The following is a 24823-nucleotide window of genomic DNA, read 5'->3' as shown; positions in this document are numbered from 1 at the left end:
TCTCTGTTTCCCCCAGTCCTGGCGAAGTCCTGCAATCAAATCCCGCTAGCCTTCAGCATCTGGTTCTCTAGGAATTCCTCCTCCCATTGCCGGACCCCCAGGTCGGGAAACCTGACGTGGGGCTCAGAACCTTCACTCCAGTGGGTGGACTTCTGTGGTGTAAGTGTTCTCCAGTTTGTGAGTCAGCCACCCAGCAGTTACGGGATTTGATTGTACTGTGATTGTGCCCCTCCTCCTGTCCCATTGCGGCTCCTCCTTTGTCTTTGGATGTGGGGTATCTTTTTTGGTGAGTTTCAGTGTCTACCTGAACATGATTGTTCAGTAGTTAGTTGTGATTCCGGTGCTCTCGCGACAGGGAGTGAGCTCACGTCCTTCTACTCCACCATCTTGAACCAATCTCATGGATTTTTTTCTTAAAATATAAGTGTTTCAATCCATTACAGTTATTTTCTTTCTGATGTTTCCAGAGTTTATTTCTGTGTGCTTTTGATACAACCCTATCGTTTTTAATAGTTTGTTTTCTTTCTGTCTCATTAAGAAATCCTGGCCTCATCTTTTGTGTGTCCTTCCTGCTTCTGACCTTAATTTGCCATTTCTTTAAGAAGTTTTGGTTTCTTTTAGTGGGAAATAGTTTTTTGTTTTTTTTTTACATCTTTATTGGAGTATAATTGCTTTACAATGGTGTGTTAGTTTCTGCTATATAACATAGTGAATCAGTTATACATATACATATGTTCCCATATCTCTTCCCTCTTGCGATTCCCTCCCACCCTCCCTATCCCACCCCTCCAGGTGGTCACAAAGCACCAAGCTGATCTCCCTGTGCTATGCGGCTGCTTCCCACTAGCTATCGATTTTACATTTGGTATTGTATAAATGTCCATGTCACTCTTCCACTTTGTCCCAGTTTACCCTTCCCCCTCCCCGGGAAATAGTTTTTAAAGACCACAGTTTGGATGGTAACTACTAGTATTGCTTCTAGGCCTTTTCAGCGCATAGATGATAAAAACATAGTTTTTAGAAGGAGAAAAATAGGACATGAGTTAATACTGTTATTTCCAAGTAAAACTTAAGGTCACTGTGCTTTTTCACTTCTTGGGTTTTATATTTAAATTCCTTTATCTAAAAACCTTGATTTCTAATTACATTAACAAAATTATCTCTGTCTTGCTGTATCTTACCGTATCAACATAATACTTTCAAAATAAGACTACGACAATTACTACAAACCATAAAACTACTAAACGCAGTCTTAGGAATATATGGTCAAATGAGTTAAATATTTTCTCTGTGTGGTTATGCCATGGGCTTGATATATACCTAACATTCCATCCAGTTGTTTTTTCAGTTTTTAGGGATTTTTTCCCCTTTACTTGTTAATTATTAAACATTACGTGGTTCCCAAGTCAATGGTATAAGACAAGGTACGTGCAGAGACTATTATCTTCCATTCCTGTCCCCTTCATTCTGTCCCTCCTTTCCTCTATAGGTAAGTATTGCGATTTTTTTCTTTCACCCATGAGTGATTTAGATGTATTGCTTAAATTTCCAAATATTTGAGGATTTTCCAAGTATTCTATTATTGGTTTCTAGGTTACTTCCATTATAGTGTGAGAATATGTTGTAGATAATTTTAATTCTGTTAGATTTGTTAAAGTTTGTTTTAGGGTCCAGAAATTAGTGTGTCTCGATGAGTGTTCCAGATGTACTTGAATGCGTTTAAGTGTTGCTGGGTAGAATGTTCTATGAGTGCCTGTTAGGTCAAATTGATTGCTAGGTTTGTTTATGTATTCTGTAACTTTACTGTTTTCTAGGGTCCTATTTTTTCTGCTACTGAAAGAGGAGTGTTGAGATCTCCAGCTGGAATTGTTAACTGGCTTCAGTTCTGTGAGTTTTTGTTTCACATATCTTGAAGCTCTATTTTAAGTGTATACATCTTTAGGATTGTTGCCTTCTTGATGAATTGACCCTTTTATTATTATGCCCCTTTTTATCCCTTATAAGTATTTCTTGTTCTAAAGTCTATTTTATCTGAAATTTTTTGTTCTAGAACCAGTTTTTTTTTAATATAAATTTACTTATTTTATTTATTATTTTTGGCTGCGTTGGGTCTTCATTGCTCCGAGCGGGCTTTGTCTAGTTGTGGCAAGCGGAGGCTACTCTTTGTTGCGGTGCACGGGCTTCTCATTGCAGTGGTTTCTCTCGATGTGGAGCACGGGCTCTGGGCATGCGGGCTTCAGTAGCTGTGGCTTATGGACTCTAGAGCTCAGGATAAGTTGTGGCGCACAGGCTCTGCTGTTCCACGGCCTGTGGGATCTCCGCGGACCAGGTCTTGAATGTGTGTCCCCTGCACTGGCAGGCAGATTGTTAAGCACTGCTTCACCAGGGAAGTCTGATTTGTATAATTTCTAATGAGAAGTTGGCTGTCATTCTTATATTTGTTCCTGTGTATGTAATATGTCTTTTTTTTTTCTGGCTGCTTATATAATTTTTAAGAAAGTTCAGTATTATTATTGTATGTGTATTTTCTTCTGCTTGGGGTTCTTTAATTTCCTAGACTCTGTAGGGTTATAGTTCAAATCCAGCTGAGAAATTTTGGCTGTTTCTCTAAACATTGTTTTCTGTCTCCTTTGGAATCCAACTGACACATATTTTAGACTACTTAATACTGGAGTCTCTGTGTTTGTTTTGTTTTGCCTTGTGTGCTTTTCTCCCTGTGCTTCAGTTTGCATAGTTTCTATTGCTGTCTTCACATGTACTGATGTTTCCTGTCAGTGTCTAATGTGCTTTTACTCCCATCCAGGGTATCTTTCACTCCAGATATTGAATTGTTCATTTCTAGAGACTCCATTTGCAACTTTCTTATATCTCCCATTTTTCTTATGTTCATTATCCTTTACATTCGTTTTTTTTCTTCTTTTTTTTTCTTGCGGTACTCGGGCCTCTCACTGCTGTGGCCTCTCCCGTTGCGGAGCACAGGCTCCGGACGCGCAGGCTCAGCGGCCATGGCTCACGGGCCCAGCTGCTCTGCGGCATGTGGGATCCTCCCAGACCAGAGCACGAACCCGTGTCCCCTGCATTGGCAGTCGGACTCTCAACCACTGTGCCACCGGGGAAGCCCTCCGTTACATTCTTGAGCATATTTATAATAGCTGTCTTTCAGGTAGTCATCTGCTAATTCCGTGGTCTCTCTCCTGAGTCTGTGGCTATTCACTGTTTTCCTCTCCTGGTTATGGGTCATTTGCTTGCTTCTTTGCCTGCCCAGTAATTTTGGATTAGGTGGTGGATGTTGTAAATTTTATGCTGTCACATGCTGAATTTTCTTGTTGTTCCTTTAAAGAGCGTTGGGCTTTGATCTGGCAGAAAGTGAAATTATTGGTGGATCAGTTTGATGCTTTCAAGGCTTGCTTTTAAGGTCCAGAGCAGCCTTTACTCTAGACCTGATTGAAGATACACCATTGACGCGTGATCTTTCTTAGGACTCGACCCAGTGCCCTTTGTATCGTGAGGCTGTTGCACTCTGGTTCTTGGGAACGTGAACTACTCGCCCTCTGTTGAGTTCCAGGAATTGCTTGGCCCACTGCTCTTTGGTCACGAGAGTTTCACCCTTCCCGTAAGCAGGTTAGTACTTGGTCAAAAGTCTAGGAGACCCTCCTGCAGGTCCGAGGAGCTGGCTATCTCTGAGCAGCTCGCTCTTCTCTAGTACTCTGCTGTGTAAATGCTACCTTTGCCTTTCTGAACTCTCATCTGTCTTTTTAACTCAGTGAGGCTGCTCTGGATTCGATTTCCCTGCCCTTTCCTGGGAACTGCCTCCAGGAAGAAAGCTGCGGCCATTGTGGTGCTCCCTTCCCACGCCCACTTTTTCCTCTTCTTCCAAACACTGCCTGTTGTCCTACATCGGAAAGCAGTTGTTTCATGGATTTTGTGTTTTTCTAGTTGTTAATGGCTTGAGGGAAACTCTTGGAGCTGTGACTCCTTCCTGTGTGGAAGTGGAAATCTCCCCCTTATGAATGGTTGGCCCTGCTCCTTGATGATTCAGAGTTTGAGGGGCTACCTTAATGTCAAAAGCCCAGGGGTTTCTTTTGCTATCCTAGTTGCTTTGCTTTTGTGAGAGGATTGAAAATCAGTGTGGCTGCTACTGCCATCTTGCCCTAACTAGAATTCTCTGTATATCTTTTAAATTACCCTTACATTCCTCTCATTTGGGCTTGGCAACTGCCCTGAAGATGGACACAACATGGCATTGCACTTGGTTGGCCTGTTTTGTTGTAACAAATTGGAGGTATCTCCCTTACCCCAGGAATGGCTAACGTGTTACCACCCTAAGCATAAACTGTTGACAGTGGTAATTTCATTTACTTCCAGATTATTCGATGGGATGGTGTAAGCTATAAACACAGCCTATGGCCAGGAGCCCAATAAGCTATCACTAACCCAGTGTGAGACATGGGACCAGTCCCTTCTCATTAATCATCTGTATATGGCACTGTAAGGAGGACCAGGCCTGCCCTCGGGAGCACGGAGCTTGTTAAGGAAGGCAGATACGTAGAGCTAACTAGAATTCAGTGTAATTTGTGTCCATTCAGAAGCCCGAGCAAAGGTGCTTCCTTGGCCTTTCTTTTCGCATCTGAATAATGTTAGGGAGGGAGTAGCAATTTTCCTATTGTTCTGTGCAGGCTAGGATTTTGTGGAATGCCTTGGGAGGTCTTGTGGACAGGCCCTCTGTCCTCACTTGAACCAATGTAGTTGCACTTTTTCCAATTTTATACGTTATGATGTAAGATTTATTTCACAACAGGGATTCTGCTGCTGAAAAATGGACAAAGAACAGGCAGAAGAGGGGTCCACACTTAGCTGTGCACAGAACCTCCTGCAGTGAGCGGCCTGACCTTTCCTTGGTGTGTGCGCACATAAAGGCCCGGCGTGAGCTCCACTCCCCGATTACGGCTGAGGAGCCCCAGCAGCAGGTCCCGGATTCCAGCCTTGAGAGTTCCGATTTCTGAGCTGAGACGGATGAGGATGCCAACGCTGCCTCTGGCACGTGGCGGTGGACAGCCCAGCGCAGCTCTTGACCTTCTTGCCAGTTTCCTCACCAGTAAGTTGGGGGTTTGTTCCTACACAGGTTTGCTGTGCTGCTTCACATGTGAAAGCTCCAAGTTCATGCCACTCATACAGGTCTCAGCTACTGCCGTGACCTGCTGTTTCACTTCAGGGTCCCAGGGCCTCCCCTTGGATGTGATCCTTGTTTCAGTGTTGGTGAGCTGCTCCTTCCACTGACGGCAGAAAACCAGGTGAATTGTGTCTGCTTTCCTCTTCAGTCTTGTAAACTCTTGGGATATGGTTGATACTCCACTGTATGTGCAGGGCAGACTTTATTAGCCTCAGGATAAGTAGCAGAGCTGGGGGCTGCAGTCCCATCCCTGAAGGCCAAGTGTAGCTTTGTATGGTGCCTTCAGCATAGACTGAGTCACAAGGACTTACACAGTGACAGATCAGCTCTGTGGGCAGGACTCAGCTAGGCCCATAGGGACCTGGGTCTTGGTAATGCTGTTCTAGGACACTAACCAGCAAGAGGTAAAACGAGCTTTGTAAGGAGGGGTTAGAAAAATGCAGGAAGAATTATAAGCAATACAAGTTTATTTAATTACTTTGGAAACAATTCCCCACCCCCCCAAATGATGTCTGAACCTAAAAGGTACATAAAAATGACCAACAATATCTTAAAATAATAGAGCTGACGGTTGTTTTTCCCTCAGAATAAGTGTGTGTTCAGGTGGACAGTAAATTACAAACCATATCAAATCATGTTAAGGCAGATGATAAGCTGGGTGCATTTCTTAACGACTCCCCGGAAAGTGATCTTGTGGGAGCTGGGTGTTCTTCCTCCCAGCTGTGTGGTCAGTTGGCCCACGAAGGGGCAGTCCTGGAGGCAGCAGGTAGAGAACAGGCTGTGCCTGTCTTGTCACTGCTCGTTCTGCTGACCCTCTGTGACTGAAGTGGACACAGAACCCTGGCCCTTGTTGACATCACTGATGCACACCCACTGCCCGTCAACCGACTCCTTCCACAGGGTCACCTGCAAGCCAGCACACACATCGTTACAGGTATGTATCCCTGCCCTTACCTCCCTGGGTTCTCTAAAGAGGGCAAAGATCTCCAGCAAGAACTACAGCTCACAGTCTTGTGGGTAAAGAGAGCACTTACTTTGGTTCCCCCCACTGAAATCCCACCAAAATGGAAGTAAAGGAAAAAGTATCCACACAGAGTAAGAAAGGAGGAGTATGGAGAGTGATGTCATAAAGATGGTGACACAACTTGTTCACGGCTTCACTTTCCCTCAAAAGAAGAACTAACAGCTATTCATAGAGACACACCATGAACAAATCCTACAACACAGCAGTGAGGCTGAAGTGCCCTGCACTATGGACACCGAGACCGACTCTGTTTGAAGGTAAGAAGGGGCCACACGTTGATCCCAGCCTCCCTTCCAGGGGCTGGCACAGTACCACAGGGAGCGGCCTCCCCTGAGGCTCTGGCCCCTCCAGTGACATCCAGCACCTGTTCCCCCCTCCCACTGCATTGTGCTCATCACGTTGCAGGTGCTGATACTCTGGTTTTGCTCCACCAGGATCGCAGCTGAATCTGTGAGGCCCAGCTGCTGAGAATCGGATTGTGACCAGAGGGCTTCCAACAACCAGCACTCAGATCTCCACAACCTGAGTCCCTTCCTGCAGGGCCCAAGTGAGTCTGTTCTGACAGGGAAGCTGGGGCACAGGTAGGCTACAGTCCAGACCACAAACAAAGCATTAGTAACCTTAAAGCTGCTTCCCTGGAAAGCACACCAGTCCACAGCTGCACTTGCTATTGAATACAGCCTTTGGACTGCCCAACCAGTGAAGCCACATAGCCGGTCAACAACCCTGCTTAAGGTAACACGGGAATGGAAAGCACTGCCAGTGGCATTCACTGCATAGCAAATCTAGTGGCCTCACCTGATCAGGAATTCAGTGCACAGTACTGCCAGGGCAAGGAAGGTAATTCCAGCCTCACCTACTGCTGAGTCGAGTAGCCATCCTGACTGTCTAGCAAGCCTGACCAGAGAATCCAGGCAGCTGTGAAGCCGATGCTCCAGCCTCACGGGTGCAGGGAAAGAAACCAGCTGTCCTACCTGATCTCAGCCAGTGGCATATTCACAGTGGAAAAAAGTGCCTCAAGCCAAAACAGAACTTAACAGCAGGTCCTTTCACCCATAGGAGAGAAAGCCAGAAACCCAAATTGAGCTGACTAGTGAAGAACTGTATCTGCACACTTCCAGAGGTACAATGAATTCTTCGAAAAAGAATTCAAAACAGGGCCCACTGTCAAGAAGCCCACTTCCAATCTCTTGCATGCCTATAAACTAACAATGAAAAATCAGAGAAATTAAGCAGACTCCCATTTACCACTCAAACAAAAAGAATAAAATACCCAGGAATAAACCTACCAAAGGAGGCAACAGACCTGTATGCAGAAAACTATAAAAGACACTGATGAAAGAAATTAAAGATGATGATACAAACAGATGGAGAGATATACCAGGTTCTTGGATTGGAAGAATCAACATTGTGAAAATGACTATACTACGCAAAGCAATCTACAGATTCAATGCAATCCCTATCAAACTACCAATGGCATTTTTCACAGAACTAGAACAAAAAACTTTACAATTTGTATGGAAACACAAAACACTCTGAATAGCCAAAGCAATCTTGAGAAAGAAAAACAGCTGGAGGAATCAGGCCCCCCAACTTCAAAGTATACTACAAAGCTACAGTAAGCAAGAGAGTATGGTACTGGTACAAAAACAGAAATATAGATCAACTGTACAGGATAGAAAGCCAAGAGATAAACCCACGCACCTATGGTCAGCTAATGTATGACAAAGGAGGCAAAGGATGTACAATGGGGAAAAGACAGTCTCTTCAATAAGTGGGCTGGGAAAACTGGACAGCTATATGTAAAAGAAGGAAATTAGAACACTTCCTAACACCATACACAAAAAGAAACTCAAAATGGATTAAATACCTAAATGTAAGGCCAAACACTATCAAACTCTTAGAGGAAAACAAGGCAGAACACTCTATGACACAAATCACAGCAAGATCCTTTTTGACCCACCTCCTAGAGTAATGGAAATAAAAACAAACAATGGGACCTAATGAAACTTATGACTTTGCACAGCAAATCAAACCATAAACAAGACAAAAAGACAACCCTCAGAATGGGAGAAAATATTTGCAAATGAAACAGACAAAAGATTAATCTCCAAAATATACATGCAGCTCAAGATCAAGAAAACAACCTAATCCAAATATGGGTGGAAAATCTAAATACACATTTTTCCAAAGAAGACATACAGAATGCCAAAAAAGAAAAGATGCTCAACATCACTAATCATTAGAGACATCAAACTCCAACAAGCTATCACCTCACACCTGTCAGAATGGCCATCATCAAAAAGTCTGCAAACAATAAATGCTGGAGAGGCCAAGGAGAAAAGGGAACCCTCCTAGAGCCACTATGGAGAACACTACAGAGGTTCCTTAAACCACCACAAACAGAGCTACCATATGATCCAGCAAGCCCACTGCTGGGCACACGTCTGCAGATAACCATACTTGGAAAGCCAACACTTGCACATTCACTGACTACAGCAAGACCTACAACACTCAAGGTTCGGAAGCAACCACAATCTGCATCCACAGGCGGATGGAGAGAGAACACATGGTACATATATACAATAGAATGGACACTCAGGCATAAAAAAGAAAAATAATGCCATTGGCAGCAAGGTGGAGGGACCTAGAGATCATACTAAGTGAAGCAAGTCAGAGAAGAACAGATACGATTTCACGAAGAGGTGGAATCTAAAAATTGATAGGCGTGAACTAACGTACAACACAGAAACAGACTCACAGACGTAGAAAAGAAACTTAGGGTTACCAAGGGGGAAAGTATGGGGGGAGGGACAAATGCCATGGTTGGGATTAACCTGTACACACTAATATTTATAAAATGGATGATCAACAAGGACTTTCTGTGGAGCACAAGGAACTCTACTCAACAATCTGTCACAACCAATAGGGGAACAGAATCCGAGAGAGAACAATATGTATCTGCATAACTGAAACACGTCACTGTACACCAGAAACAAAAACACCACTGTAAATGTACAACACGCCAAACTAAAATCAGAAGTAAAAAGAAAATACAATAAAAAGAGAAAAATGCCTCCTCTATTCCGTGTTGGCTTGGGGAACCTGGGCTACTGTCACACCCCTGGAGCCTGGGCAGCCAGCAACACAAGGCTGGAGCGTTCTGGGCCTGAGGGAGCTGGGGAGGATGTACCAGCAAATGAGCCCGCCTTGGACCTGGAGTGTCTGGTCCCCTGGGGATGTCACCACAATCTCCAGATCCAGGCAGACCCCCCCCCCGCCCCCGCAGCTAAAGCCAACCTAGTGCACCCAGAGGATGGTGGACCCTCTGGCCAGGAAGAGCTCTGAATAGTCTCCTAGCCTCCACGTCTGCTGGTGGTGGCCTTCCCACCTTCAGCTGCCTTCATTAGGGTCACCCCACCCATGTAGGACAGCACCCTCAGCACTGGGGTTTTGCAGGGGTTAGGACCTGTCTGGGAGGGGGGAAATGAAGTAATGAGATACAAGCCCTTCGGTGTTTGTGCTGACACATTCCACTAACTCACAACCCAGGAACACGACTTCCCCTTAGGCTGTACATACAGGTGTAACCAGAGCTGGGCATGAAAAGATCCTGCCGCCTTTTGGCCGTTTCCAGTAACAACAACTTTAAAGCAGGTGCTCAGGGGAACTTCATATTCTCAAAGCCTGTGAGCCTGTAAAGACCCCTGCTGTCACGAAATGCCCAGGAGCAGGTAATAGGAAAGGAATTCAAAACAGGGCCCAGTTTTAGGAGGCCAATATCCAGAGGTACATTTTACTCATAGTGTTAAAAAGAGAGGCACATGAAAAGATGCTGAACATTCCTAATATTAGAAAACTGGAAATCAAAACTGCAAGGAGGCATCACTTCACACCACTCAAAATGCCATGAACAAAAAGTCTACAAACAATAAATGTAGCAGAGGGCATGGAGGAAAGGGAGCCCTCCTATGTTTTTGGTGGGACTGTGATCTGGTAATAACTACTATGGAGAAGAGAATGGAGGTTCCTCAAACAGTAAACACACAGCTACCATATAATTCGGCAGTCCCACTCCTTGCCACATAGGTAGATAAAAGTATAACTGGAAAAAGTACATGCACCCCTATGTTCATAGCAGCACTATTTAGAATAGGCAAGACATGGAAACAACCTAAATGTCCACTGACAGAAGAATGGGTAAAGAATATGTGCTACATATATACAATGGTATTCTTATTATAAAAAAGAACAATATAATGTCACTTCTTCCAACATGGGTGGACGTAGATATTATATCAAGTGATGTAAGTCATGATGAGAAAGACAAATACCATATGATATCACTTACATGTGAAACAAAATATGACAAATTACCTATGAAACAGACTCCAAGACTTAGAGAACAGACTTCTGGTTGCCAAGCTGGAGTTGCCAAGCTGGATGGGGGGTGTGGGAGGGATCTATTGGGAGTCTGGGATTAGGAAATGCAAAGTATTATATATAGAATGCACAAACAACAAGGTCCTACTGTATAGTACATGGCAGTATATTCAATATCATGTGATAAACCATAATGGAAAGGAATACGAAGAAGAATATGTATATATGTGTAAATGAATCACTTTGCTGTAAAGCAGAAATTAATACAACATTGTAAATAAACCATACTTCAATAAAACAAACTAAAAAAAAATTAAAAATAGAACCGCCATATGATCCAGCAATTCCACTTCTGGGTATAAATCCAAAGGAAATGAAACACTAACTTTTGAGGATATGGGGAGGGGGAAGGGTGAGCTGTGACAGGGCAAGAGAGAGGCATGGACATATATACACTAACAAACGTAAGGTAGATAGCTAGTGGGAAGCAGCCACATAGCACAGGGAGATCAGCTCAGTGCTTTGTGACCGCCTGGAGGGGTGGGATAGGGAGGGTGGGAGGGAGGGAGAGGCAAGAGGGAAGAGATATGGAAACATGTATATGTATAACTGATTCACTTTGTTATAAGGCAGAAACTAACACACCATTGTAAAGCAATTATACCCTAATAAGGATGTTAAAAACAAAAAAACCCCAAAAAACAAAAAACCCCACTAACTTGAAAAGACATTTGACCCCCCAAGTTCATAACAGCAGTATTTACAATTAGCAATACATGGAAACAGCCTAACTGACCATCAACAGAGGGGTGAATAATTAAGTTGTATTTATATATAAATATACACACACACACATAAAATGGAGTATTATTAAGCCATAGAAAACAAAGAATATTTGATATTTGTGACAACATATATGGACCTTGAGGGCATTATGCTCAGTGAAAAGAGTAAGACAGTGAAAGACAACTGTACTATCTCACTTGGATGTGTAATCTAAAACCAAAAAACCAAACACAGAAAAAGGTATCAGATTCATGATTATCAGAGGCAGTGTGTGGGGGAGGGGGAATAGGAGGAAGGTGGTCAAAACTCGATTTGCATGACAAACTTCCAGTTGCATGATAAATAAGTACTGGTATGTAATGTACAGCATGATGACTACAGCTAACACATGTATAATATATATGAAAACTATTGAGAGTAGATCCTAAGAGGTAACATCACAAGGAAAGTAATTTTTTTCTCTATTATATCTATATGAGATGATGGATGCTAACTAAATTTATAGCGGTAATCATTTAACAGTACATGCAAGTCAAAACCATTATGCTGTACACTGTTAACTTATACAGTGATGTATATCAATTATATCACTAAAACTGGAAGAAAAGATTAAACAAAAAGCATATGAATAACAGTAACTGAGGGGCAATGCTGTGAATAATGATGTAACATGAAATATTGGCAATAATAATAATGTAAACATGGATGCCGTTTAACCAAATTGACAGAGCTCCAGTGAGAGGTTATGGGGTGTTAGAGTGGTTCTCAAAACGTGGTCCCAGACCAGAGTGTGTGGAGCATCTGGGAACTTGTTAAAGATGCAAATTTTGGGGTCCCAGCCCAGATCCACTGGTTCAGAAGCTCTAGGGGTGGGGTGGGTAATCTGTTTTAACAAGTTTAGCAATGCTAAAGTTTGAGAACCATGGTAGAGGAAGACAACAGATTAATAGGTATGTTATTTATACACTGAAGTAAACGGCAGAAGCAGCAGCTACAAGTTGAAAAGGTTTGCCTCCGTACAGGGACAATTAGACTGCATTAAAAAAAAAATCATAGGGACTTCCCCGGTGGTGCAGTGGTTGGGAATCTGCCTGCCAGTGCAGGGGACACGGGTTCGAGCCCTGGCCCGGGAGGATCCCACATGCTGCGGAGCAACTAAGCCCGTGCGCCACAGCTACTGAGCCTGTGCTCTAGAGCCCACAGGCCACAACTACTGAGCCTGTGCTCTACAGCCCGGGAGCCACAACTACTGAGCCCACGTGCATGCCTAAAGCCCATGCTCCGCAACGAGAAGCCACCGCAATAAGAAGTCCACGCACCTCAACGAAGACTAGCCCCCGCTCGCCGCAACGAAGACCAAAGGCAGCCAAAAAACAAACAAAAAAACCACATAAAAACTACCTAAAACTATGTACATTAACTTGATAAAAAAAGTGATTCTAAGAACTGCTGCCTTAGGGATAGACTATTCACTAAGCATGCACTGTGTAGAATGCTCTGAAGTGAAATCTTACTAAGTCCTTCAGCGAAGGAATGCTATAAGACAGCAATAGCGCTGAGCTCTTTGTGGGAAACAGGCTTATGAGGAAGAGTAAGAAGCATAGAAACAGCAAACCCCAAAACGTGGAACGTACAACCAGGTACTTGCCCATTGATTTGTAAACACTACTGAGGGCAGTCAGGGTACAGTGGCCTGTCCTGGGTGCCACCACACCTGGGTACTAGTCCTGATATTGGCACTCACTAGAAATAGGGTTGGATTAGCTATCCTTTGAGGGTCATTCCAGCTCAAATTCTATGGCTTTTAGATAGGGCCTGATGGATCTTTCTGGGACCACTGAACCCAAAAGGGACCCTAGGCTGGGTAAAAGCTGTCTGCAGAGGGTCTTGAAGAGATATTACTTGCACACCCATGTGCACTGCAGCATTATTCACAATAGCCAAAAGGTGGAAGCGCCCCAGTGTCCATCAACAGAGAATGGATAAATAACATGTGGCACAATGGAATGTTATTCAGCTTTCAAAAGGAAGAAACTATGACATACGCTACACCATAGGTGATCTACAACACAGATGAAGACACTACGCTAAGTGCAAATCAAAACTACAATGAGGTAGGTGTGAGGTACCACGCCACACCAATCAGAATGGCCACCATCAAAAAGGCTACAAATAACAAATGGTGGAGAGGGCGTGGAGAGAAGGGATCACTCCTACACTGACAGTGGGAACGTAAACTGGTGCAGCCACTATGGAAAACAGTATGGACGTTCCTCAAAAAAGTAAAAACAGAGCTACCAATATGATCCAGCAATCCCACTCCTGGGCATATATCCAGAGAAAACTCTAATTCAGAAAGATACATGCCCCCTATGTTCACAGCAGCACTATTTACAAGAGCTAAGAGTTGGAAACAACCTAAATGTCCACTGACAGATGAACAGATAAAGAAGATGTGAAACACACGCAACGGAATATTACTCAGGCATAAAAAAGATTAATGCTATTTGCAGCAACATGGATGGACCTAGAGATCATCATATCAAGTGAAGTAAGTCAGAAGAGAACAACATATACCATATGATATCGCTTATATGTGGAATCTAAAATATGACATGAACTTATCTATGAAAGAGACTCCGAGACACGGAGAACAGACTTCTGGTTGCCAAGGTGGATGGGGGGTGCAGGATGGATGGACTGGGAGTTTGGGATTAGCAGATGCAAACTGTTATATATACAATGGATAAACAACAAGGTCCTACTATATAGCACAGGGAACTACTCAATATCCTGTAATAAATCATAATGGAAGGAAATATAAAAAAGAATGTGGATACACATAACTGAATCACTTTGCTGTACAGCAGAAATTAACACATTTTAAATCAACTATACTTCAATAAAAAAGAAAAAAAGACACTGCTGAGACTGGTTGAAGATGGCAGAGTACAGGGACATGCTCTCACTCCCAAAAGCGACAGCAGACTGCTGAACAGTCATCGACAGAACACACTGGAACTCACCAAAAAAGATACCCCCCCAGGCAAGGACAAAGGAGAAGCCACAATGAGATGGTAGGAGGGGCGCAATCACAATACAATCAAATCCCGTAACTGCTGGGTGGTGACTCATAAACTGGAGGACACTTATCCCACAGAAGTCCACCCACTGGAGTGAAGGTTCTAAGCCCCATGTCAGGCTTCCCAACCACAGGATACGGCAGGAGAAATTCCTAGAGAATCAGACATTGAAGCCTAGTGGGATTTGATTGCAGGACTTTCACAGGACTGGGGGAAACAGAAACGCGACTCTTGGAGGTCACACACAAAGTAGTGTGTGCGTGGAGACCCAGGGGAAGGAGCAGTGACTCCATAGGAGACTGAACCAGACCTACCTACCTGCTAGTGTTGGAGGGTCTCCTGCAGAGGCAGGGGGGGTGCCTGTGGCTCACCATGGGGACAAGGACACTGGCAGCAGAAGTTCTGGGAAGTACTCCTTGGTGTGAGCCCTCCCAGAGTCGGCCATTAGCCCCACCAAAGAGCTGAGTAGGCTCCAGTGCTGGGTCGCTTCAGGCCAAACAACCAACAGGGAGGGAACCCAGCCCCAGCCAACAGCAGAAAGGTGGATTAAAGTTTTACTGAGCTCTGCCTGCCAGGGAAACACCCAGCTCTAACCCCCCTTCCATCAGGAAGTTTGCACAAGCCTCTTAGATAGACTCATCCACCAGAGGGCAGACAGCTGAAGCAAGAAGAACTACAATTCTGCAACCTGTGGAAGGAAAACCACATTCACAGAAAGATAGACAACATGAAAAGGCAAAGGACTTTGTACCAGATGAAGGAACAAGATAAAACCCCAGAAAAACAACTAAGTGAAGTGGAGACAGCCAACTTTCCAGAAAAAGAATTCAGAATAGTGATAGTGAAGATGATCCAGGACCTTGGAGAAACAATGGAGGCAAAGATCGAGAAGATGCAAGAAAATTTTTAACAAAGACCTAGAAGAATTAAAGAACAAACAGATGAAAAATACAATAACTGAAATGAAAAATACACTAGAAGGACTCAATAGTAGAATAATTGAGGCAGAAGAACGGATAAGTGACCTGGAAGACAGAATGGTGGAATTCACTGCTGCGGAACAGAATAAAGAAAAAAGAATGAAAAGAATTGAAGACAGCCTAAGAGACCTCTGTGACAATATTAAACACAACAACATTCGCATTATAGGGGTCCAAGAAGGAGAAGAGAGACATAAAGGACCCGAGAAAATATTTGAAGAGATTGTAGTCAAAAACTTCCCTAACATGGGAAAGGAAATAGCCATCCAAGTCCAGGAAGCACAGAGAGTCCCAGGCAGGACAAACTCAAGGAGAAACACGTGGAGACACATAGTAATCAAATTGGCAAAAATCAAAGACAAAGAAAAATTACTGAAAGGAGCAAGGGAAAAACGACAAATAACATACAAGGGAACTCCCCTATGGTTAACAGCTGATTTCTCAGCAGAAATTCTACAAGCCAGAAGGGAGTGGCATGACATATTTAAAGTGATGCAAGGGAAGAACCTACAACCAAGATTACTCTACCTGGCAAGGATCTCATTCAGATTCGACGGAGAAATCAAAAGCTTTACAGACAAGCAAAAACTAAGAGAATTCAGCACCACCAAACCAGCTCTACAACAAATGCTAAAGGAATTTCTCTAAGTGAGAAACACAACAGAAGAAAAGGACCTACAAAAACAAACCCACAAGGGCTTCCCTGGTGGCGCAGTGGTTGAGAGTCTGCCTGCCAATGCAGGGGACACGGGTTCGAGCCCTGGTCTGAGAGGATCCCACATGTTGCAGAGCAACTGGGCCCGTGAGCCACAACTACTGAGCCTGCGTGTGTGGAGCCTGTGCTCCGCAACAAGAGAGCCACAACAGTGAGAGGCCCGTGCACCGCGATGAAGAGTGGCCCCCACTTGCTGCAACTAGAGAAAGCCCTTGCACAGAAACAAAGAAAGACCAACACAGCCAAAAATAAAATAAAAAATAAATAAAAAATGATAATAGGGCTTCCCTGGTGGCGCAGTGGTTGAGAGTCCGCCTGCTGATGCAGGGGACATGGGTTCGTGCCCTGGTCTGGGAAGGTCCCACATGCCGCGGAGCGGCTGGGCCCGTGAGCCATGGCCGCTGAGCCTACGCGTCCTGTGCTCCGCAATGGGAGAGGCCACAATGGTGAGAGGCCCGCATACCGCAAAAAAAAAAAAAAAAAAAGATAATAAAAATAAAGGAATTCCTTTAAAAAAACAAACAAACCCACAACAACTAAGAAAATGGTAATAGGAACATACATATCGATAATTACCTTAAACGTGAATGGATTAAATGCTCCAACCGAAAGACCCAGGCTCGCTGAATGGATACAAAAACATGACCCATATATATGCTATCACAAGAGACACACATCAGACCTAGGGACACATACAGACCGACAGTGAGGGGATGGAAAAAGATATTCCATGTAAATGGAAATCAAAAGAAGGCAGGAGCAGCAGTACTCATATCAGATAAAATAGACTTTAAAATAAAGAAAGTTACAAGAGACAAGGAAGGACACTACATAATGATCAAGGGATAAATCCAAGAAGAAGATATAACAATTATAAGTATGTATGCATGCAACATAGGAGCACCTCAATACACAAGGCACTGCTAACAGCTATAAAAGAGGAAATTGACAGTAACACAATAATAGTGGGGGACTTTAACACCTCACACCAATGGACAGATCATCCAAACAGAAAATTAATATGGAAACACAAGCTGTAAATGACACAACAGACCAGACAGATTTCATTCATAGTTATAGGACATTCCATCCAAAAACAGCAGATTACACTTTCTTCTCAAGTGCACATGGAATGTTCTCCAGGATACATCACATCTTGGGTCACACATCAAGCCTCAGTAAATTTAAGAAAATTAAAATCATATCAAGCATCTTTTCTGACCACAATGCTATGAGATTAGAAATCAATCACAGGGAAAAAAACGTAAAAAACACAAACACATGGCTGAACAGTACGTTACTAAAAAACCATGAGATCATTGAAGAAATCAAAGAGGAAGTCAAAAAATACCTAGAGACAAATGACAATGAACACACGATGATCCACAACCTGTGGGATGCAGCAAAAGCAGTTCTCAGAGGGTAGTTTATAGCAATACAAGCCTACCTCAAGAAACAAGAAAAATCTCAAATGAACAATTTAACCTTACACTTAAAGGAACTAGAGAAAGAAGAACAAACAAAACCCAAAGTTAGCAGAAGGAAAGAAATCATAAAGATCAGAGCAGAAATAAATAGAAACAAAACAATAGCAAAGATCAATAAAACTAAAAGCTGGTTCTCTGAAAAGATAAACAGAATTGATAAACTATTAGCCAGACTCATCAAGAAAAAGAGGGAGAAGACTCAAATCAATAAAATTAGAAATGAAAAAGGAGAAGTTACAACAGACACCGCAGAAATACAAAGCATCCTAAGGGACTACTACAAGCAACTCTATGTGAATAAAATGGACAACATGGAAGAAGTGGACAAATTCTTAGAAAGGTATAAGCTTCCAAGACTGAACCAGGAAGAAATAGAAAAGATGAACAGACCAATCACAAGTAAGGATATTGAAACTGTGATTAAAAATCTTCCAACAAACAAAAGTCCAGGACCAGATGGCTTCACAGGTGAATTGTATCAAACATTTAGAGAAGAGCTAACACCCATCCTTCTCAAAGTGTTCCAAAAAATTGCAGAGGAAGGAACACTCCCAAACTCATTCTATGAGGCCACCATCACCCTGATTCCAAAACTAGACAAAGATACTACAAAAAAAGAAAGTTACAGACCAATATCACTGATGAATATAGATGCAAAAATCCTCAACAGAATACTAGTAAACAGAATCCAACAACACATTAAAAGGATCATACAGCATGATCAAGTGGGATTTATCCCAGGGATGCAAGGATTTTTCAATATACGCAAATCAATCAATGTGATACACCATAATAAACTGAAGAAGTAAAACAATATGATCATCTCAATAGATGCAGAAAAACCTTTTGATGAAATTCAACACTCATTTATACTAAAAACTCTCCAGAAAGTGGGCATAGAGGGAACCTACCTCAACATAATAAAGGCCATATACGACAAACCCACAGCAAACATCATTCTCAATGTGAAAAACTGAATGCATTTCCTCTAAGATCAGGAACAAGACAAGGATGTCCACTCTCGCCACTATTATTCAGCATAGTTTTTGGAAGTCCTAGCCACGGCAATCAGAGAAGAAAAAGAACCTAAAGGAATACAAATTGGAAAAGAAGAAGTATAACTGTCACTGTCTGCAGATGACATGATACTATACATAGAGAATCTTAAAGATGCCACCAGAAAACTACTAGAGGTAATCAATGAATTTAGTAAAGTTGCAGGATACAAAATGAATGCACAGAAATCTCTTGCATTCCTATACACTAATGATGAAAAATGTGAAAGAGAAATTAGGGAAACACTCCCATTTACCACTGCAACAAATAGAATAAAATACCGAGGAATAAACCTACCTAGGGAGACAAAAGACCTGTACTCAGAAAACTATAAGACACTGATGAAAGAAATTAAAGATGATTCAAACAGATGAAGAGATATACCATGTTCTTGGATTGGAAGAATAAATATTGTGAAAATGACTATACTACACAAAGCAATCTACAGATTCAATGCAATACCTATCAAATTATCAATGGCATTTTTACAGAACTAGAACAAAAAATCTTAAAACTTGTATGGAGACACAAGAGACCCTGAAATAGCCAAAGCAATCTTCAGGGAAAAAAACAGAGCAGGAGCAATCAGGCTCCCTGACTTCAGACTATACTACAAAGCTACAGTAATCAAGTCAATATGGTACTGGCACAAGAACAGAAATACAGATCAACGGAACAGGATAGAAAGCCCAGAGATAAACCCACGCACCTATGGTCAACCTAATCTATGATAAAGGAGGCAAGGATATGCAATGGAGAAAAAACAGTCTCTTCAATAAGTGCTGCTGGGAAAACTGGACAGCTACACGTAAAAGAATGAAGTTAGAACACTCCCTAACACAGTTCACAAAAATAAACTCAAAATGGATTAGAGACCTAAATGTAAAACTTGACACTATAAAACTCTCAGAGGAAAACATAGGAAGAACACTCTTTGACATAAATCACAGCAAGATCTTTTTTGATCCCCCTCCTAGAGTAATGGAAGTAAAAACAAAAATAAACAAATGGGACCTAATGAAACTTAAAAGCTTTTGCACAGTAAAGGAAACTACAAACAAGATGAAAGACAGCCCTCAGAATGGGAGAGAATATTTGCAAAGGAATTAATGGACAAAGGATTCATCTCCAAAATATATAAACAGCTCATGCAGCTCAATATTAAAAAAAAACAAACAATCCAATCAAAAAGTGGGCAGAAGACCTAAATAGACATTTCTCTAAAGAAGACATAGGGATGGCTAAGAAGCACATGAAAAGCTGCTTAACATCACTAATTATTAGAGAAATGCAAATCAAAACTACAATGAGGTATCACCTCATACCAGTGAGCATGGACATCATCAGAAAATCTACAAACAACAAAGGCTGGAGAGGGTGTGGAGAAAAGTGAACCCTCTTGCACTGTTGGTGGGAATGTAAATTGATACAGCCACTATGGAGAACAGTATGGAGGTTCCTTAAAAAACTAAAAATAGAATTACCATATGACCCAGCAATCCCACTACTGGGCATATACCCAGAGAAAACCATAATTCAAAAAGACACATATACCTCAATGTTCATTTCAGCACTATTTACAACAGCCAGGTCATGGAAGCAACCTAAATGCCTATCGACAGATGAATGGATAAAGAAAATGTGGTACATATATACAATGGAATATTACTCAGCCATAAAAAGGAACAAAATGGGGTCACTTGTAGAGACATGGATGGATCTAGAGACTGTCATACAGAGTGAAGTAAGTCAGAAAGAAAAATAAATATCGTATATTAACGCATATATGTGGAACCTAGAAAAATGGTACACATGAACCGGTTTGTAGGGCAGAAATTGAAACACAGATGTAGAGAACAAACGTATGGACACCAAGGGGGGAAAGTGGCAGGGGGTGGTCGTGGTGGTGTGATGAATTGGGAGATTGGGATTGACATGTATATATACACTAATATGTATAAAATGCATAACTAATGAGAACCTGCCATATAAAAAAATGAATAAAATACAAAAATTCAAAAAAAAAAAAGACACTGTGCTAAGTGAAACAAGCCAGTCACAAAAACCCAAATTCCTTATAATTCTACTTACAGGAGGTCCCTACAGTAGTCCATTCATAGAGACAGAGAGCACAATAGGGGTTGCTAGGGGCTGGGGGAGGGGTAATGGGGAGGTGCTGTTTGAAGAGCACAGAATTTCAGTTTGGGATGAAGAGTTGTGGGTTGATGACAGTGATACTGCAGAATAACGTGGATGTATCAATACTTAACACTATAGAACTGTACACTTAAAAAAAGTTAAGATGGTGAACTCTGTTATATGTATTTTACGTATAACTAAACGTTACCATGAAGATGAGGTTGTCAAATGGTCAGGGTGATGGACTGCCAGGGTGGTGGCTTTGGATTTACCTTGGGTCTGATTATTGGCTGTGCCACCTAACAGCTTCATGACCCCTATGCAAGTCAAATCTCTGTCGCCATCTCTATCTGTATAAGGGGGATATACAACCCCTCGGGGTTGGGTGGGGGGTCGTAAGAATTAATGATGTAAATAAGAGACACGCTCAAAACAGTCTTCATTCAGGTTCCTCCCAACCCTGCCATTAGATGGAAGATTCAACTGTGCCCTCTACTGGACACACTAAAGACAAACAGGGCCCTGTGTGCCATGTCATGGAAATAGGGTGTATTTACCTTATTATCTCCGCCTGAGACAGCTAGGATGTTGGCTGTGATGGACCAGCTCACATGCCATACAACATCATTGAACTTGTGCAGCAGTTTGGGGGACCACGCATTGCCTGAGGCATCATCACAGGTCCAAATGAACACTCGACCATCCTGGGAAAAGACAGGCTAGAGTCAGGAGATGGGGGCAGCAATCCTGCCCTGGTGATATCCTCTCAATCTGGAGCTATATTGGACTTTTGCAGGAATAGGGTGGGGGATTCAGGGCAAAGCACAGCCAAGGACCTCCTCAGTGTTCACATCTTTGAGGACTAATTTCCAGCCCAGCACCCTTGCTTTTATCCCTTTACCCCAGGAACACACTTCAAACTGGTCAGGAGTCTCCCAGGTTCCTTTCCTCATACTGGTTTCATCGTCCGCACCGCTAATTCTCAAATTTTCTCTGGGGCTTTCCTCACAACTGCCAAGTAACTTCGTTGTTTTGGCTCCCTCTGGCTCTGTACTTTCTCAACTGAATGGGTATTGCTGTCTAAACGCCAAGCTCAGAGAATGAGATGGGACCAAAAAACAAAACAAAACAACACACACACACACACCAAAACAAACCAAACTAAAACAGAACAAACAGAATTATCTTTTACATCATTTAAGCCTGTTCTACTTGGTCCTCTCAAATTTAGGACCAAGTAGAAAAGGCTCAAATGATGTAAAAGGCCAGGCTTAACTCTCATCTTGGGTGGTAGCATATAATTAACGGCTTATCCTTGGTCTTACTTTTGTTACCTGTCTGGGAATAGTGAGTAGGTAGATGAGCCCAAGGTCTTACAATTTCCCATTGCTCCTGGTCCTTGCTTGGGAACACTCTCAGAATGATGCCTGGGTACCTCCATTCCCTATCCACAAAAGGGTCAGGAGGGGAAACTAGTCCTGAATTTGGTCTTGCTCTTGGCTCAGTGGAAGAAAGCCACTGTGGCTTCTGACCAAGGCTTCACTGCGTGATGACAGGGCTCCAGGTGCTCCCTTATTTACAATGGCCTATAGTTGCCTGTCTCCTGCCCTTCCCCTTCAAGGATTTCCCCTAGGGGAACTGTAAGGGCTGATGGGACTTCCTGAGATTAACTAACACAGGATGCTTGCACAGGTCTGAGCTGACCTGGGAGCAGCTGGCGATGGTGCTCGTGGGCAGGCCGATGGAGGGGGCCCAGGCCACATCTCGAACCCAGTCACTGTGTGCTTCCAATTTCTGCTCTTCCTTCCACTGGCCGTCCTCTTCCTCCCTAACAGGGGAGATGGTGGGGAGAATTCAGCAGGCAGCAGCCCAGGTGCCATTCCCACACCTCCATTCCCCCCCACCCCACAGGCTCCACAGGGGTGGAGAAGCTATTCCACCTTTCTGATAACATTTGTTGAACCTACAGAATTTTATTCAGTTCACCAGCTATAAAGAAGCCCTCCAGGAAATGCTGTGTTCCTCCACAGCCAACAAGTCAGCTCTAGCAGTTGTGAATTAGGAAGAGTCAAAGCTCCTGAGTAAAGGGAAAGTTTACTTTCGGATGTTTACTTTTTTGTTTTTATTTTAAAAAGGATGTCCTCTGAGAGACTGAAGACAGTATTCTATGGGCAAAGGGAAAAAGACAGTTGATCCCGTTTCTGGTGAACTGAGGCTGAGTCATGGTAGGGTAGAAGATGAGAAGTGTCCCCTTGAGAAGTTCACCAATGCCACTTACTTCCACAGTTTGATGAGGTTGTCACAGCCGCCTGATGCAAACTTCTTGATGTAGTTGGGCTTCTGCCCAGATGGCTGGTCTATGAGGCTTCCAGGTACGACAGCAGGGGCCCAGCTGACGGCATTGCAGCCAATCTGTACGGAGGGGGAGGGGGACTTGTGGTGACTCTGCCCCTTTGCCTGGCACAAGGATACTGCTTCTGCAGACCCAACGCTGATGTTTATTCCTTCTGCAATTCTCAGGACTGGATTATGCAGGACAGCTGTTTTAATGAACTAAGGATTAGCCACCCAGAACTCTTCTTCAAGGATTCCTAACAGTGCATGTATTTTTCAGCAACATGTATTTAAAGAAGGAATTAGGGAATCTCAGGAATCTAAGAAAAGAACATTTTCCAAACATATGAAGGGAGGGCACAGACTCAGAAAACCACACAAAGTAAATATATGGATTAATGAATTACTCTAAAGCACTCTTGTAATCACTCCCAGGTCAAGAAATAAAACGACCATTTACCCAAGAAGCCCTGTCATGTATGTCCTACCTGAATCATAGCCCCTCTGTTCTCCTGTAAGTAACCATTATTTTGATTTCTAATGTCTATTTTTTAGCTTTGTCATCCAAATGTACATCCTTAGGCACTAGTTTATTTTTGCCATTTAAAATGTTGTTTAAATTGCAATATTCTTTTTATTGAAATACAGTTGATTTGCAATACCATGTTAGTTTCAGGTGTATAGCAAAGTAATTGAGTTATACATATACACTGTCCATGATAGGTTATTACAAGATATCGAATAGAGTTCCCTGTGCTATACAGTAAATCCTTGTTGGTTATCTATTTTATATACAGTAGTATGTATCTGTTAATCCCAAACTCCTAATTTATCCTCCTCCCTTTCCCCTTTGGTAACCACTTGTTTTTTTTTTTTGGCCACGCCATGCGGCATGCGGGATCTTAGTTCCCTAACCAGGGATCGAACCTGTGCCCCCTGTATTGGGAGCATGGAGTCTTAACCACTGGACCACTAGGAAGTCCTATAAATTTGTTTTCTATGTCTGTGAGTCTGTTTCTGTCTTGTTTCATTTTTTTTAAGATTCCACATATAAGAGATATCATATGATATTTGTCTTTCTCTGACTTAACTTCATTTGTATGATAATCTCTAGGTCCATCCATGTTGCTACAAATGGCATTATTTCGTTCTTTTTATGGCTGAGTAATATTCCATTGTAAATATGTACACCACATCTTCTTTATCCATTCGTCTGGTGATGGACCCTTAGGTTGTTTCCATGTCTTGGCTATTATAAACAGTGCTGCTATGAACGTTGTGGTGCATGTATCTTTTGGAATTAAGAGTTTTTGTATTGTCTGGATATATGCCCAGGAGTGGGATTGCTGGGTCGTATGGTAGCTCTATTTTTAGTTTTTTAAGGAATCTCCATATTGTTCTCCATAGTGGCTGCATCAATTTACGTTCCCACCAGCAGTGCAGGACGGTTCCCTTTTCTCCACACTCTCTCTAGCATTTATTATTTGTAGACTTTTTGATGATGGTTATTGGTTATTTTGACCAGTGTGAGTAAACATTTTTTTGATGTTTCTTGCATCTTCTAATTTATAGATTCTCTGATCTTACTGGCTCAGACTCAGGTTTCTTCCCTTTGCCAAGACTACAGGTGGTGGTGTATTCCTTCATCAGGAGGCACATGATGTCA

The 24823-nt window shown here is 42.6% G+C and overlaps 2 protein-coding genes across 3 annotated transcripts in view; one reads left to right on the top strand and one right to left on the bottom strand.

Moving 5' to 3' along the window:
• The window catches only part of TATDN2 (TatD DNase domain containing 2), a 63052-nt gene extending 56044 nt beyond the window's left edge, over positions 1-7008 (top strand). The window contains exons 14-15 of the transcript XR_009542697.1: positions 4799-6451; positions 6629-7008. The gene's annotated coding sequence lies outside the window, so the exon portion shown is untranslated. The remainder of the gene's footprint in view (positions 1-4798; positions 6452-6628) is intronic.
• The window catches only part of SEC13 (SEC13 homolog, nuclear pore and COPII coat complex component), a 54480-nt gene continuing 35276 nt past the window's right edge, over positions 5620-24823 (bottom strand). For both annotated transcript variants that reach the window (XM_060161197.1, XM_060161198.1), the window contains 4 exons: positions 23102-23235; positions 22528-22651; positions 21381-21527; positions 5620-6076 (listed from right to left, as the gene is read on the bottom strand). In XM_060161197.1, coding sequence (XP_060017180.1) covers positions 5963-6076; positions 21381-21527; positions 22528-22651; positions 23102-23235 — 519 coding nt within the window. In that variant the 3' untranslated portion in view covers positions 5620-5962. The remainder of the gene's footprint in view (positions 6077-21380; positions 21528-22527; positions 22652-23101; positions 23236-24823) is intronic.

The sequence above is a fragment of the Lagenorhynchus albirostris genome, chromosome 10, assembly GCF_949774975.1.
Source record: "Lagenorhynchus albirostris chromosome 10, mLagAlb1.1, whole genome shotgun sequence".
NCBI lineage: Eukaryota > Metazoa > Chordata > Mammalia > Artiodactyla > Delphinidae > Lagenorhynchus > Lagenorhynchus albirostris.
Note: the sequence above shows the minus strand (reverse complement) of the source record. Positions and strands in the feature narration are given on the sequence as shown.